This window comes from Manis pentadactyla, chromosome 14 (genome assembly GCF_030020395.1).
Source record: "Manis pentadactyla isolate mManPen7 chromosome 14, mManPen7.hap1, whole genome shotgun sequence".
NCBI classification, from domain to species: Eukaryota; Metazoa; Chordata; class Mammalia; order Pholidota; family Manidae; genus Manis; species Manis pentadactyla.
In genome coordinates, this window is record NC_080032.1 from 1,405,689 (window position 1) to 1,424,018 (window position 18,330).

General features: G+C 41.8%; 1 protein-coding gene across 5 annotated transcripts in view; it reads right to left on the minus strand.

The window, feature by feature from the left end:
- LOC118906979 (zinc finger protein 337-like) overlaps window positions 1-18,330 on the minus strand; it is a 228,642-nt gene that overhangs the window by 20,925 nt on the left and 189,387 nt on the right. For 2 of the 5 annotated variants that reach the window (XM_057492145.1, XM_057492143.1), the window contains exon 5: window positions 10,296-10,811. The exons of 2 other annotated variants lie outside the window; for them this stretch is intronic. In XM_057492145.1, the coding sequence (XP_057348128.1) occupies window positions 10,765-10,811 (47 nt within the window). In that variant the 3' untranslated portion in view covers window positions 10,296-10,764. Of the gene's footprint in view, window positions 1-10,295; window positions 10,812-16,369; window positions 18,327-18,330 lie in introns of those variants that run through there. One more of the 5 variants, XR_008993814.1, reaches the window with a different exon arrangement.

The window sequence follows — 18,330 nt, forward strand, 5'->3', positions numbered from 1 at the left end:
CCTCACTTTATCTCAGATAATTTTCCTAGTTCTGAAATTGGCTTGGTGTGAAATCAATGTAGCTACTCCACCTTTTATTTTAGCAATGATATACTTTGGCCAAGTCTTAGCTTGCAGTCTGTGTCTTTATATATAAAGTGTATATTTTTGAGACAATATATGGTTGAATCTTTACTATGAAAAGGATTGTTATAGTTGTATTATCTACCATAATTACAATTGACGTGCATTTTCTGCAATTTTTTTCTTGCCACACTCCTTTTTCTGTCTTCTGTGATTTTAACTGACCTTTTAATGATTCCATTTTCTCTTTCAGCAAATTAAATACTTATTTTTAAAATTGTGCAATGGTTACACTAGAGTTTATAATGCAGATTTACAACTCACTGAGGGCCTCTAAAATAACACCATGCTGCTATGAGCAGTTTAGGTGGATTATAACAGACTATTCCCATTTCCAAGCTCCTGCACCTTGCAACATTGCTCATTCATTTCGCTTGTTCATGAACTGTGGATACATTGTTTCTATTGTTATTTTGAACAACTACCTAGATGTCAGATATAATGAAAATAAAATATTTTATTTACCTTATTCCTCATTCCTCAGCACTCTTCTTTATGGACAACTCTGTTTCTAATATGTATATATATAGACTTTTTTTTTTTTTTTGCAAGTCTGGTCTAATGGCAAAAAAATTCCAAGATTTTGTTGCCTGAGAAAGAGCTTGTTCTCCACTTTTTAATGAATGTCATTGTAAGTTCGGGGAGAAGAAATCCAGGGACAAAATACCTCTGAAAACCGAAATCAATGGGAGAATAAAGTATAAAACCCATTTATTGCTTACAAATTGCAGTCCAGTGCCATCTCTAACCCCTGCTCCAGAAGACGCCAGCAAGCAAGCCCCCTCCACTTAACCTCTCAGGTTCAGACACACCCTCAGTTGCACAGGTAATTACCCACTGACATGAAGATGAACTTCTCTCCACCCCTGAGGATATGCAGATGCACTAAAGTGAGGAAAAATATTGGGAAATGTTATCATTTTACCCAGAGTCATGAACATAGAATTGTCGGGTACTCTTTTTTCTATTAGTACTGCAAATATTTTACCCCTCTCTCTTGTTGCTATTTTGACATCTGAAGAGAGGTCCACCTTATAATTTTTTGTTAGATGCTAAAAATGATGTTATAGTATAAGTCCGGGGAGAGGAAATCCCAGGGCAAAATATCTCTAAAAACCAAAATCAGTCAAAGGGAGAAATAAAGGTAAACCCCTTTTATTGCTTACCAACTGCAGTCCAGGGCCATCTCTCTCCCCTGCTCCTGAAGGAAGCAAGTAAGCAAGAAAGCACCTCCCTTTAAACTCTCAGATTCAGACCTGCCCTCACTTTCCCAGGTAATTACACATTGACATGGAGATGAACTTCGCCCCACCCATGAGGATATGTAAATACACTAAAGCCAGGCGAGATACTCTGGAAATGTTACCATTTTACCCGCAGACCACCCCTTCAGAAATCTCACCTTACAATCTACTCATTCCCCTTCTTCTGCAATGGCCCCTGGGTGAGAAAACTGGAGCATTGTGACCAGACATAACATTAACAACAGCAATAAAATTATGCAGTCCTCAAGCTGGAGGAGTCAGCTAGTTTCATAGTCTTATGCAGATTAGGTCCATAGCATGTCCATTCCACAGGCAGGCCGGAGCTGAGGGTTAGAGCAATCATCACATGGCAGCTGCAGCCTGGGGCACATTCAGGCCACAAGGACTGTAGAAGAAAATAACCTTAAGGGTGATAAGATATATGCTTTAAAGACACCAGCATAGGCAAATGTTGTCCCTCAGGTAGGATACATGCAAGAGGGTGTCCTGTGATAAAACAGTGGCAGGAATGGGATCTCGTCCTGGTCTAGTGTACCAGACTTTCACCCCCCTCTTTGTGGGAGTTGCAGAGGGGTCAATATATAGGGCTATGGGATGTACTTGCACTGGCCATAAAGATAAAATAAAACTTCCCTGCAAGATGCTCTTACCTCCTGGACATTTCGGGAACACTACCATGATTTGGGGAGCCACTCTGCTGTTAATTCAGGAATACACATGAGGCCATCTTCCAGGCCTTTCCCCCAAGGTGCCAGAAGGGGCAGCCATTGCAGGTCCATGTGTCTAAATGTCCAGGGCCAGGTCCATTCAACAGTGTCTACAGGGCTTTATGAAGTAGGGGCTGAAGTAGGATGTTGCTCTGCTGCCAATATCCTGGCTTCAATAGCTCTTTTTTGGTTTTGATGCACAATTGCAGAGGAGAGGCAGCAAGGTGTGTGAGCATGTCCACAGGGCTCACAGCTCTTTTATGTGGCTTATCATCAAATGCTGCATCACCATCCATAGGCGAACTGACCAACCCCATAGACTATTGGTGTCTGACTTCAGACAAGATTTCAACAAACTGTTGTGCCTCTCCATCATGCCTGCCCTGGTAGGATTATACAGTACATGAAATTTCCACTTTATTCCTAATCGCTACACCCATTGTAATGCATGTCCAATAAAGTGGGTGCCTTGATTGCTCTCAATCACCTGCAGCCGGCCATAGGCTGAAAAGAGATGCTCCAGGCCCCTCTTGGTGGTTTGTTGATCTGCAAGACATGCAGGAAAAGCAACCAACAGTCAAGTAGCCATGTCCAAACAAGTCATGGCATACCGATATCCTTCTGATATGGGCAGAGGCCCAATATAGTCTATTTGCCACCTGACAAGGGGTATTGGCCCTCTTACTATTGTCTCATGTCACTGCGGGACTCAATGTAAATTACTTTTAGCACACACAAGGCACTCCCGGGCTTTGCTGACTTCTTCAAATGTCAATGGCAAGCTAAACATATGGGCTACAGCCCATACTGGCTTTGCCCCGTGTGCAACAAATGCTGGCATAGCCATTGGGCCACGTCAGAGGGAGGCTTTCCTTGTAGCCAATACACCTGGGCCAATGTGTGTGCTTCATCATTTCCTGGGATGCCAAAGGCAAATGGCCAGTCTCATGATATACACTAACAGTTTTATTCTGACCAGAGGCCCATAGGTCTTGCCACAACTCTTGCCCCCAAAGGGGCCAGTGACCAACAATCCAGTTGGGACGATACCAAGTCAGTAGCGACAGGGTCAAGTACAATAGATGGCCCAGCTGTCAGGGCAGACACCTATGGGGAAGGGCTCCTGAGAGATCATGAATCGTACTGCCTGCAATTCAGCCCACTGACTGCTCTTCCCCTCTCCATCCTCCATCCACATGGTCTCAGTCAGGATGGAAAGCCATGGTCCTCCACTTCAGGGGCTGCCCACAACTGGAGCTGTCTGTGTAGCAAGCATTCTCAGGTATAAGGGTTTTCCCTCCTGAAAAGGATTCTAGGCTGCCAAGGGCAAAAAAAAGCAAGTTCTTCCTGCTTTCCACTGGTGTAGGTCACTGGCCCCAATAAGCATTGGAGTTCTCCACTTAAGGGGCTAGCAGACAGGGTGCCGAGCTGCTGTAAATATGCACCCCATTTGGCCTGTGTAGGTGTCTGTGCCACACCACTCCGTGGCCTTTGTGTCCAGTCTTGCACCCAGTCTGTGATGGGATAGGTGGTTATTATCTTGGTTTGAGTTTTTCTGGCAATGGACTCCATAGCCAGCAAGGCATGATACACAGCAGCCAGTTGCTCTTCTATCAAGGTGTACCAGAGGCTCTGCTCCTTTCCATAGTTGTCACCAGAATCCAAAAGTTTGCCATGTCCATTCAAGCCACTGCCACAGGCCCTATCCATAATCATATTCAGTTACATGAACATTCAGTTCACAGGGCCTTGAGTAGTCTATTACATTCAAGCCCTGTGTGGCCTTGACTTCCCATTTGGCAGCAGTAAAAGCAGCTGCACTTGACTCATCCCAGTCCCACTTGATGCCCTTTCGTACCAACCGGTATAAGGGCTTCAGAATTTGTGCCAAGTGCAGGATAAACACTCACCAGTAGCCCCAAAGACCCCAAAACTCTTATAATACCTGCCACAGTGGTAGGAGGGGGGAAAGCCTGGACCTTGTCTGTAACTGCTTCAGGAACAACTTCAGTTTTACCCAGCCAGACAACTCCCAAGAATGTCACAGACAAACCAGGTCCCTGAACCTTGGTGCTGTTCACAGCCCATCCTTTTTCCCTGTAGATGTTGCAACAGTCTAGGAACTGCCTATTCTAAATCTGCAAGAGAATCAGATGTGAGCATAATTTCATGAATGTAGTGATACAACTGCACTGTTTGTGGCTTCCTCCACATGGCCAAGTCCTGGGCTACAAGTCCATGACAGACGGTGGGACTGTGGAGGTATCCCTGTGGAAGGACAGTGAATGTCCACTGTCCATGTGAAAGCAAACTCTTCCTGGCTTTCCTGTGCTATGTCAATAGAGAAGAAAGCATTAGCAAGGTCTACTACATAATGATACATTCCCAGTTCATGGCTGAGGGTGTCCAGAATGTATGCTATAGAGGGGACAGCAGCATGCAAAGGGGCCGTGACCTTATTCAACTCCCTGAAGTCTGTAGTCATTCACCAGAAGCCATCTGGATCTCTCACTGGCCACACTGGGGAATTAAAGGGACTATGAGTGGGCTTTATGATGCCCACCCTCTCCAACTCCTGGAGAGTTTCTCCAATTTCCTTGCGCACCGCAGGCAATTTATACTGCTTAATATTTGTCACCCACTGAGGTACAGGCAGAGCTACAGGTGGGTGCTTAGCCTGTCCCCTCAGAGCTGCCTTTACCACACATACCCTCAGTCTGAACTCACCTGCAGTGGTCTGTAACCACAGAGCCCTGCAGGATATCTACCCTCAAAATATACTCAGGGATGAGAGAAATGCACATGATATACTCCTTTGGGGGTAAATACCCTATCTCCAATGGGATTTGGGCTTTCTTCACTCTATTTGCCTTACCCCGATGGCCATCTATCACAGCAGTGGTCCCAGAAAAATGCTCAGGTTGGCATGGATCAGAGAACACTCAGCTCCTGTGCCCACCAGCATCAGGACATGTTGTACATTCACAGGGGACCAATGAATTGCTAATTCTACATGTGGTGTCTGGTCTCCACCATGTCCCCCAAGGTGGGGACCTTGACCTTGACCCCCCCATTAGTCAAACGACGATGCCCAATCATCCTCCTGGGGCAGTGAGGACTCAGGTGAATCCTGAGCACTGTCCCCCAGGAAGTTTTACAGGGACACAGGCCGGATATGAAGCCTTGACTCTGGTTTCCGTGTCCTGGACCTCAGTGGCTGGAACTGCTGCTCTGGCTTTACTTGGTGCCACGGTTCTAACAAGATCCTATTGGACTGCCCAACGAGTTTTTCTTTCACTACCCCGGCCTTTATCAAATCAACCACATCTGGGTCCTCAAGACCTTCACGGGGCCTTTTGCCCGTCTTCTATCAGTCTTAGCCCATACTTCCCTTGGTGCCCTTATTGTTTCAACCTCCCCCAGATCTGCTAAAGTACGAGTAGCCTCTCTTATGGGTCGCCCTAGGTGGGGGGCAAGAGTATCACTAGGGACCCAAAGAGAGATGGAGGAGCTGTGTGCGGCACCAGATTTCTCTTTCCTATAGTGAACACCTCCTCATCAGGGCTCTAGGGGACCACATTATAGATTATATTTTTCACACCCAATTCCCACAGTACCTGATGGAGCTCTGCATATGTTTTAGAACTACTGGGAAAATATGGTAAATCTCCCTGATTAGGCCAAACTATCCTGATGGCAGCTGTCAGCTTATTCCAGAAGTATCTGATTCCCTGAGGCATGATGGGCATTTTGGAATCATTGCTGGAGGGAAGGGTGTCATCAGAGAAGCCATTCTACTCATCCCAGTACCTGACACAACACTGTTTTCTACCCCCATGTCCCAGAGACGTAGAAGCCATGTAGGCAGAGATTCCGATGGCCTCTGTCTATACAGCACACTCATGTCCACCAGCTCATTCTGGGCATAGGGGAGGAGCATGGAGTGCCCACCACCTGGGGAGGGGGGTTGTTCCTCCACAAGGAGCCCACAGTTGTCTTGTTTTTATTTTCCTAATTACAGCTGGGTGGGCCTTTAAAACAGTAAAGATGGTACCTTTGCCGGTGGCCTGGGTAGCAGATCCGCAAATGACCTGGCACCCTATCCTCCTAACCATATCCTCTTCTCCCTCGGATATGGCTCCTCCTCCTATGGCTCCTCCTCCACCATTTACAGGGCTGAAGGCACCACTCTTTGCTCCCCCTCCCCAATGGCCTCCTACTATGCAGCTTTTCCTGCTGCCTCCCCCCTTTGCCACTAAGGAGTCTTCTAGGAGTGTGACATGTCTTTTCAGTAACCATCTCTCTTCCTTAATAGCATCCCATAGGTTATCGCCCAGCTCCTTCAAGAGATGCTGAAGTGTCTCCTGCCAAGTCTCTCTCCCTCCTGTATAACATTTTCCACTATCTTGATGACAAGACAACCGACAATGACAGTTCTACACGATCCCCTAAGTTCTTCAAGCAGTCTTTCAACTCACGGAGGGCTAATTCTGCAGCTTCTGGTATTTCCACCCTTCCCCAGTTCCAGGGAAGGCCCCACCCCTCCATGAGGTCCTTGACCCTAGACCAATTCCCCACTAGGGGTTCCCAAATTGGAAGCCCCACAGCTGGGGGGATAACAGGTGAAGCTGCACCCTTTGCTGATGCATCCACTGAGGCCTCCACGCCATCCACAGGGGAACTTCCGGGCATTACCCCACCATTTCTAGAGGCGGCCGTCCAAAAGGTTGCACCCACTATGACAGATTTTGGGTTTAGAGGAACCCTGCCAACTTCCGCGAGATGTAAGTCTGAGGAGAGGAATTCCCAGGGGAAAATACCTTTAAAAACTGAAATCACTCCAAGGGAGAAATAAAGTTTAAAACCCATTTGTTGCTTACAAGCTGCAGTCCAGTGCTATCTCTATCCTCCTGCTATGGAGGAAGCAAGCAAGCAAGCGCACCCCCTTAACCTCTCAGTTTCAAACATGCCCTCAGTTACTCAGGTAATTACCGTTTGACATGGAGATGAAATTCTCTCCTCCCCTGATGATATGCAAATCCACCAAATACACTTTGTCTGGGCCTATCTGACCAGAAGCAGCAGTTAGCGTTGAGAGCCCAGATCCCTGAGACCTGGACTCACCCTTTCTTCCCACTCTGGCTCCCACAAGTTGTGTGCAAGCTGCCCCAGGAGTGCATGGCTGCGGCCCTGGGGCTGGGAGGCTGCCAGTGTGCAAGGAGCTGAAAGGGATAGAAACTAACCCCAGGTTACCTTCCTAGGCTTTCCTTGGAAGTTGCAAGGCTTCAGTAGCCTCCAGAGTCCAAAATATTTGCATCATGCAGGATCTGCCAGTCTACATGTTCTCCCATTGGGAGACAGATTCCAGGGGCTTCCTATTTTGTCATCTTTCCAAAATGTTACAATCAAGTTTTCTTTTTGTCCCCAGCAAATTATTTTTCTATTCTTTCTTTCTTTAAAGCAGCTTTGATATACAATATTATGATGGTTTCAATTACACAAAACATTAGATGAACATTCACCCATATTAAGTCCTCATGCCCTCCACTGCATCAGCGTCCCTCACATGGTAAAATGTTACAGGGTCATTAACTGTATTCTCCCTGCTTTAGTACTGACAATGTGACCGTCCTATATAATCAAGTTTTCGCTGACACAAAGCTTAAATTTAAAATTAAATCAGAAAAGATTAATTTCCTACCATACATTTTCTTCACATCTATAAGGGTGTCTGATTAAAAAAGAAAAGAAAAATAAAAGACAATATGAAACAAGAAAAATGAAAAAGGGATTGAATAAGTAGATTAACATATTTGTATGCATTGTGAATGTTTTCAAACTTCTTACACTAAAATTAAAATTGCTTATTTTCCTCGATGCTTTTGTGAGCATACAACTAAACCTGTAAAATATTCCTGAATGTCAATTCATTCCTGCATATTTTAACACTCATTTTTTTGACATCATTAATGTATAATTACTTGAACATTATGGTTACTAGACTCCCCCTATTATCAATTCCCCCCCACATTTCCCATTACAGTCACTGTCCACCACCGTAGTAAGATGCTATAGAATCATTACTTGTCTTCTCTGTATATACTGCCTTCCTCATGTCCCCAAACCCCTACATTATGTGCGCTAATAGTAATGCCCTGTTTCCCCTCTTATCCCTCCCTTCACATCCATCCTCTGCAGTCCCTTTCCCCTTGGTAACTGTTAGTCCATTCTTAGGTTCTGTGATTCTGCTGTTTTTTTCCTTCATGTGTTTCTTTGTTCTTATACTCCACAGATGAGTGAAATCATTTGATACTTGTCTTTCTCTGCCTGGCTTATTTCACTGAGCATAATACCCTCTAGCTCCATCCATGTTGTTGCAAATGGTAGGATTTGTTTTCTTTTTATGGCTGAATAATATTCCATTGTGTATATGTACCACGACTTCTTTATACATTCATCTACTGATGGACACTTAGGCTGCTTCCATTTATTGGCTATTGTAAATAGTGCTGCGATGAACATAGGGGTGCATCTGTCTGTTACAAACTGGGCTGCTGGATTCTTAGGGTAAATTCCTAGGAGTGGAATTCCTGGGTCAAATGGTATTTCTATTTTGAGTGTTTTGAGGAACCTCCTTACTGCTTTCCACAAATGGTTGAAATAGTTCACAGTCCCACCAACAGGGTAGGAGGGTTCCCCTTTCTCCACATCCTCACCAACATTTGTGGTTGTTTTTCTTTTGGATATTGGCCATCCTAACTGGTGTGAGGTGGTATCTCATTGTGGTTTTAATTTGCATTTCCCTGGTGATTAGCAATGTGGAGCATTTTTTCATGTGTCTGTTGACCATCTGAATTTCTTCTTTCGAGAAGTCTCTGTTCAGATCCTGTGCCTATACTTTTATTGGATTATTTGCTTTTTGTTTTTTGAGGTGTGGGAGCTCTTTATATATTTTGGATGTCAACACTTTATTGGATCTTTCATTTATGAATAAATTCTCCCATAATGTAGGCTGTCTTTTTGTTCGACTGATGGTATCCTTTGCTGTACAGAAGCTTTTTAGTTTGGTATAGTCTCACTTGTTCATTTTTTTTTGTTTCCCTTGCCTGGGGAGATATATGCATGAAGAAGTTGCTCATGTTTATGTATAAGAGATTTTTGCCTATATGATTTTCTAAGAGTCTTATGGTTTCATGACTTACATTCAGGTCTTTGATCCATTTTGAGTTTACTTTTGTGTATGGAGTCAGACAATAATCCAGTTTCATTCTTTTACATGTAGCTCTCCAGTTTTTCCAAAACCAGATGTTGAAGAGGCTGTCATTTCCCCACTGTATATCCATGGCTTCTTTATCGTATATTAATTAACCATATATGCTAAATACTCATTTTTATTTTTGCTTTAAGCATAGAATTATTTCAATGTATGTTTTAAAATCTTCAGGGTGGGATTCTCAAGATAGCGGCATGAGTAGCGTGGCAGAGATCTCCTCCCAAAAACATATATATTTTGAAAATACAGCAAATACAACTATTCCTAAAAGAGAGACCAGAAGATACAGTACAACAGCCAGGCTACATCTACATCTGCAAGAACTCAGCATCCCACAAAGTGGGTAGGATACAAAGCTGTGACCCAGTGAGACACGAACACTACCCCCACCCCCGCTCACCAGTGGGAGGAAAAGAATCAGAGTGGGGAGGGAGTGGAAGCACAGGACTGCTAAATAACCAGCCTTAGTAATCCACACCGGGAGCACAGACACACATTGCATGGTGTACTGGATATTAGAGAAAGGGAAAAGTAAAATCTGCGAGCAGGTCCCCACAGCTGCTTCCCCTTGGACAAAAAAAAAGCGGGCGCTTTAAAAGTCTTAAAGGGACATGGGTTTAACAGGTGGACAAAATCATCCTGGCACACTCAGCTGGGAAGCTTAAGGAACTTCAGGTGCCCTAACCCCCTGGGTGGCAATGTATGTCCAAAGCCCCTCAAGGTGAGGGAGGAGCAGCTTGCCATTTATTGCCCCCCCCACTGGCACTGCAAGCAAGCTGGCTGACTCACCATTGCTGTGGAGCATCTGGGGAGCAGGCCCACCCACAGCAAGCACAGAGTGGCTTTTCCCAGCATGCGGCTCACCTGGCCAGACCAAGAGGCTTACCCCTGCCCACAGCTGACCAAAACAGACAGCAGAGACCGGTGCACAGTCCGGAAGGCAGAAGGGGGTTTTATTCTCACAGTGAACATGCTTCTTGCCTGCAAACCCCACCAGTGCCCTAGGCTATCTTGAGGGCCATGCCACTCATGGCAGCTCAGGGGATCAACCCAGAGGCTGCTCCCAGTGGGCGGTTGCCTGGTTCAGGCACCAGAAAGTGGTGCAGAGTCTGGAAAGCACTAAGGGGTGCTATTCTCATGGGAGAAAACACACTGCTCACCTATGACCCCCACCAGTGCCTGAGGCCAACCCAAGGGCTGTCCCACACACAGCAGGTCAGGGGATAAACCCAGAGGCTGCTCCCTGTGTGTGGTTGACTGACACAGGCAGCGGAGAAGGACAAGGTGACCAGCATGCAGGAAGGTACTTTGTTCTATGAGCTCACACAAGCCACTCACTGGCGATCACTTCCATCACCATGAAAAGGCAGAAGAAACTTGTTCAGTCCAAAATCCTTCAAACATCAGAGAGAGGGCCTGGTGAGACCAAAATCACCAATCTTCCTGAAAAAAGAATTCAAAATAAAAGTCATAAGCATGGTGATGGAAGTACAAAGAAATATGCAAGAGCTAAGGGCTGAATTCCAGAGGGAGATAACAGAAATGAAACAAACAATGGAAGGATTTAACAGCCGGCTGGATGAGGTGCAAGAGATTCTTAATGGAATAAAAGTCACAGAACAGGAATACAGAGAAGATGAGGCAGAAAGAGAAAAAAGGATCTCTAGAAATGAAAGAATATTAAGAGAACTGTGAAACCAAAGATCCAAATGGGACAATAAATGCATTATAGGGGTACCAGAAGAAAAAGAGAGAGAAAAAGGGATAGAAAGTGTCTTTGCAAAATAATTGATGAAAACTTCCCTAAACTGGGGGAGGAAAAAGCCTCAGACCATGGATCTCTCAACACAAGGGTCCCAAGGAGTACAACACTAAGACATAATAATTAAAGTGGCAAAGATCAAAGACAAGGACAGAGTATTAAAAGCAGCCAGAGAGACAAAAAAGTTCACCAACAAAGGAAAACCCATCAGGCTATCATCAGACTTCACAGCAGAAACATTATAGGCCAGAAGACAATGGCATGATGTATTTAATGCAATGAAACAGAAGGACCTTGAACCAAGAATACTGTATCCAGCAAGACTATCATTTAAATTTGAAGGGATTAAACAATTTCCAGATAAGCAAAAGTTGAGGGAATATAACTCCACAAACCATCTCTGTGTATTTTTAAGGGACTGCTCTAGATGGAAGTGCTCCAAAGGCTAAATAGATGTCACCAGAGAAAAGAAAACTACAGCAAAGAAAGTAGACTAAATAAATACTAACTAAATAGGAAATAAAACCAGCCATCCAGAAAACCAGTCACATAAGAGTACAGATAAAACACTTAACATATAAAGAATAGAAGAGGAGGAATAAGAAGGGAAAGAAATAAAGAATCATAAGACTATGTTTATAATAGCATAATAAGTGAGTTGTTAGATGGTTAGATAGTAAGGGAGCTACACTAGAACCTTTGGTAACTAAGAATCCATAGACCACAATGGCAATAAGTACATATTTATCGATAATCACCCTAAATGTAAATGGACTGAAGGCACCAATGAAAAGACACAGAGTAACAGAATGGATAAAAAAGGAAGACCCATCTATATGCTGCCTACAAGAGACTCACTTCAAACCCAGAGACACACACAGTAAAAGTGAAGGGATGGAAAAATATATTTCATACAACTAAAAGGGAGAAAAAAGCAGGAGCTGCAGTACTTGGATCAGACAAAATAGACTTCAAAACAAAGAAAGTCACAGGAGACAAAGAAGGACATTACATAATGATAAAGGGGTCAGAACAACAAGAGGATATAACTAGTACAAATATTTATGCACCCAATGCAGGAACACCTACATATGTGAAATAAACACTAACAGAATTAAAGGAGGAAACAGAATGCAATGTAATCATTTTAGGAGACTTGAACACACCACTCACTCCAAAGTACAGATCAAACAGACAGAAAATAAATAAGGAGACAGAGGCACTGAACAACACACTGGAACAGATGGACCTAAAAGATATCTACAGATCTCTACACCCAAAAGCAGCAGGGTACACATTCTTCTCAAGTGCACATGGAACATTTTCAAGAATAGATCACATATTAGGCCACAAAAAGAACATCAGTAAATTTAAAAAGACAAAAATTCTACCAACAAACTTCTCAGATCACAATGGCATAAAACTAGAAATAAATTGTACACAGAAAACAAAAATGCACACAAACACATGAAGGCTTAACAACATGCTCCTAAATAATCAATGGATCAATGACCAAATTAAAACAGAGATCAAGCAATATATGGAGAAAAATGAAAACAACACCACAATGCTCCAAGTTCTGGGGAAGACAGCTAAGGCAGTTCTATGAGGAAAGTATATAGCAATGCAGGCCTATTTTAAAAAGGAAGAACAAACCCAAATGAATACTCTAAATTCACAATTATTGAAACTGGAAAAAGAACAAATGAGGCCCAAAGTCAGCAGAAGGAGGGACATAATAAAGATCAGAGAATAAATAAATAAAATTGAGAAGAATAAAGCATTGGAAAAAACTCAATGAAACCAAGAGCTGGTTCTTTGAGAAAACAAACAAAATAGAAAAACCCAGAGCCAGGCTTTGAAGAGTAAAAGACAACTAGACACATAAACAGAATCAGAAATGAGAAAGTAAAAATCATGATGGAGACCACAGAAATACAAAGATTTATTAGAGAATACTATGAAAATCTATATGCTAATAAACTAGATAACAGAAGAAATGGACAACTTTCCAGAAAAATACAGCCTTCCAAGACTGACCAAGGAAGAAACACAAAATCTAAACAGACCAATTACCAGCAACGAAATTGAATCAGTAATCAAAAAGTACCCAAGAGCAAAACCCCCGGGACAGATGGATTACCTTGGAACTATATCAGGCATACAGAGAAGACATAATACCCATTCTCCTAAACGTTTTCCAAAAAATAGAGGAGGAGGTGATACTTCCAGACTCATTCTATGGAGCCAGCATCACCCTAAAACCAAAACCATGCAAAGAACCCACCAAAAAAAAAAATTACAGACCAATATCCCTAATGAACATAGATGCAAAAATATTCAACAAAATATTAGCAAACTAAATTCAAAAATAGATCATGAGGATCATACACCATGATCAAGTGCAATTTGTCTAACAGATGCAAGGATTGTACAACATTGGATACCCCATCAAATTCATCCTCCAAACAGCAAAAAGGACAAAAACCACATGATCATCTCCATAGATGCTGAAAAATCATTGGGTAAAATTCAACATCCATTCGTGATAAAAACTCTCAGCAAAACAGGTATAGAGGGCAAGTATCTCAACATAATAAAGGCCATACATGGCAAACCCACTGCCAACATCATACTTCACAGCAGGAAGGTGAAAGCTTTTCACCTAAGATTGGGAAGAAGACAAGGATGCCCACTGTCCCTGCTTTTACTCAACAGAGTACAGGAGGTCCTAGCCATGGCAGTCAGAGAAAACAAAGAAATAAAAGGCATCCACATCGGTAAGGAAGGAGCTAAATTGTCATGGTTTGCAGATGACATGAAATTGTACATAAAAAACCCTAAAGAAGAGACTGCAAAGCTACTAGAACTAATATATGAATTCAATGTTGCAGGATACAGAATTAATACACAGAAATCAGTTCCATTCCTATACACTAACGGTGAACTAGAAGAAAATCAGGAAAACAATTCCATTCACAAGCACATCAAAAAGAATAAAATACCTAGTAATAAATCTAACCAAGGAAGTGAAAGACCTATACCCTGAAAACTACAAGACACTTAAGAGAAATTAAGAGGGCACTAATAAATGGAAATTCATCCCATGGTCTTGGGTAGGGAGAATTCATATTGCAAAAATGGCCACTCTGCCTAAAGTAATCTCGATTCAATGCAATTCCTATCAAAATACAAACAGCATTCTCCAACAAACTTGAACAAACACTTCTAAAGTACACATGGAACCACAAAAGACCCCGAATAGCCAAAGCAATCCTGAGAAGAATAAAGTAGGTGGGACCTCGCTTCCAAATTTCAGGCTCTACTAAAAAGTCAAAGTAATCAAGACAATGTGGTACTGGACCAAGAACAGATCCATGGGCCAGTGGAAGAGAATACAGAGTCCAAATATTAACCCAAGCATATATGGTCAATTAATATATGATAAAGGAACCATGGATATACAATAGGGAAATAACAGCCTCTTCAACAGAAGGTGTTGGCAAAACTGGATAGTTACACGTAAGAGAATGAAACTGGATTACTGTCTAACCCCATACACAAAAGAAAACAAAAAATAGATCAAAAACATGAATGTCAGTCATGAAATCATAAAACTCCTAGAAGAAAACATAGGCAAAAATCTATTGGACATAAACATGAGCAACTTCGTTGTGAACATATCTCCCTGGGCAAGGGAAACAAAAGCAAAAACAAACAATTGGAACTATATCAAACTAAAAAGCATCAGTAGAACATAAAGACATCCTACAGTATGGGAGAATATATTAACAAATGACATATGTGATATGGGGTTGACATCCAAAATATATAAAAATCACATGCACCTCAACAATCAAAAAGCAAATAAGCCAATGAAAAAAAGGGCCGAGAATCTGAACATGTATCCATAGAAGAAATTCAGATGGCCAAGAGACACATGAAAAGATGGTCTACATCACTAATCAACAGAGAAATGCAAATTAAAAAAAACCACAATGAGATATCACCTCACATCACTAAGGATCACCACCATCCAAAAGACAAACAACCACAAATGTTGGCGAGGAAGTGGAGAAAGGGGAACCCTCCTACACTGCACTGCTGGTGGGAATATAAATTAGTTCAACCATTGTGGAAAGCAGTATGGAGATTCCTCTAAAAACTAAATCTAGAAATACCATTTGACCCAGGAATTCCACTCCTACGAATTTACCCTAAGAATCCAGCAGCCCAGTTTGAAAAAGACAGATGCACCCTATGTTTATTGCAGCACTATTTACAATAGCCAAGAAATGGAAGCAAACTAGGTGTCCATCAGTAGATGAATGGATAAAGAAGAGGTGGTACATATACACAATGAAATATTATTCAGCCATAAGAAAACAAATCCTACAATTTGCAACAACATGGATGGAGAGAGAGGGTATTATGCTCAGTGAAATAAGCCAGATGGAGAAAGACAAGTAACAAATGATTTCACTCATCTGTGGAGTATAAGAACAAAGAAACTGAAGGAACAAAACAGCAGCAGACTCATAGAAACCAAGAATAGACTAACAGGTCCAAAGGGAAAGGTATTTGGGAAGATGGGTGGTAAAGGCGCAAGAAAGGGGAAAACAGGTGTTACAATTAGCAAATATAATGCAGGAGGGGAGCACGAGGAATGAAGTATAGCACAGAGAAGACAAGTAGTGATTCTATAGCATCTGACTACACTGATGAACACTGACTGTAATGGGGTATGTGGTGAGGACTCGATAATGGGGGGAGTCTAGTAACTATGCATAATGTTGCTCATGTAATTGCACATTAATATCAAAACAAAAAATAAAATAAAATCTTAAGATTAATAGATTTCTTGTAACATAATTTTTTCTTTTTGCATTGTATGTCTCATATGATGTCCACCTTTTAAATGCAAGTGCATTTGCCATCAAGTATCTGAGGACTTTTGAGTTTTCATATTCATCTTAAAGAAAAGTGAGTTATCTAAAGGCATGTGGGTGTGTAACCAAGATAACGCTTGTCTTAAAGCAAAAATAAAAAAGGGATATTACAACATACAGGAATGAATTGAAATGAAAGAATAACGAACAAATTTAGTGGTATTTTGACAAATACAAAGAGGAAAATAAGTAAGTTTAATTACAAAGTAAGGTTGAAAAGAATTCAAAGAAACGTTAACGAGAAAATAAACATAAAGGCATTAGCTTGCAGAGAGAGGACAAACTAAATCAATGATCAAGAAAACACGAAAGTTGTTTTCTGATTAAAAATTTTTAATAATGATCCCAACTCGATTCCTGGAATAAATATTGTCTTGCCACATCGTTTAATTATTTTCATATATTGTTGGAAATTAGGTACTAATAGGAGTTTCATGACTATGTTCATAAGATGCACTGGTCTGTAGGGTTCTTTTTAATGTCTCTCTCTTCTTTGGGTAGTAACACTGCCCTCAGAGAAGGGGTTAAGAAGTGTTCCCCCTACTTCTATTTTCTAGAAGAGAATGTAGAAAATTGGCATAATTCCTTCTTTAAATATTATATAGAATTCACCAGTGAAACCATTTGAGCCTGGTGCCTTCTCTTTTGGGAAGTTATTGATTCAATTTCTTTACTAGATATGATCCTACTGATGGGACCCATTTCTTTTTGTATGAGCCTCCATAGACTGGGGCTTTCAATCATTTGGGGCAATTCACCTAATTTATCAGATCTGTGGACACAGAGTTGTACATATTATTTTATTATCATTTTCATACACATGGGATCAATACTGATGGCTCATCTTTTAATTTTTGATATTAGAAACTGCCGTCTTTTTTTGTTAATTAAAATAATGTTTCATCAGTTTCCTTGATCTTTTCAAAGCAACAGCTTTTGGTTTCCTTGATTTCCTCTACTGGTTTCCTGTTTTCAGTTTCATTGATCTCTGCCCCATGGTTCATTCATTCTTGTTCTGCTTGCTTAAAGTTTATACTGCTCTTACATTTTAGTTTTTTTGTAATAGATTATTTGTTTCCCTCCTAATATGTGCATCAGTGGTGTAACCGTCTCTTTACAATATTTTCACTGCATTCCACAAATTTCAACAAATTGTGTTTCATTCATGTAGTTCAAAATACCTAAAAAATATTTTCCCCTGGGAATGCTTAACCCATGTGTCATGTAGAAGTGCATTAATAAATTTGCACGTATTTCGGTATATTGATGTGTGTTTCTGTTATTGAGTGCTAGTTTCATTTGATCACACAGTAAACTCTTTATGATGCGGGCATTAGCTTCCTGGGGCCACAGAAACTCATTACCACAGACTGGGGGGCTTGAACACCAGTTGAGTTCCTCACAGCTGTGGAGTCCAGAATTCCAGGACTAAGGTGTCAGCAGGGCTGTCGTCTTCTGAGGCCCCTTTGGCTTGTGGGTGGCTGTGTTCTGCTGCCTTCACATGATCTCTCTGTGCCTATGTCATACTTCCTCATGTTTGTAAGACGGCATCCTATTGGGTTAGGGCCCCACCTACTGACTTCATGTACACTTGGTTACTTCCTTATACACCCCGTCTCCACATGCAGCCACATTCTGAGTTACTGGGGGTCAGGACATCAACATATGAAGTTGCGTTTGGGGGACACACAATTCAGCTCATAGTAATGTCTCTTCTTTTAAACACATTGTGGTGGGTTTTACTGCACAGAATGGTGTCCACCTTGGTGAATATTTCACATGTGCATGAGTAAATGTGTATTCTGCTGCTGTGGGATCAAATATTCTGTAAATGTCAGATACAATCGTATAAGTGATTATCTACTCAGTTGAAATCTGTCCTAGTTTTCTGCCTTCTGGATATTTCAGTTACTGATAGAGTGCTGCTTAAGTGGCCACCTCTTACAGTAAGCATGTCTGTTTCTCTTTGCAGTCCTATCAGGTTTTGCTTCAGGTATTTTGAGGCTGTTAGGTGCACAGCAATTAAGGATTGTGGTAACTTCTTGGAGTGCTGATCCCCTTGTTACTATGCAATGCCTCTCTTTGTCAAGGATAATTTTCCTTGTTCTGAAACTGGCTTCCTTTAAAGTCAATGTAGCTTCTCCACCTTTTGTTTATGGTAGCAATGATATACCTTTTGCCACTTATTTTACCTTACAGTGTGTATTTATATATAAATTATTTTCCAGACAATATGTGGTTCTTTACCTGG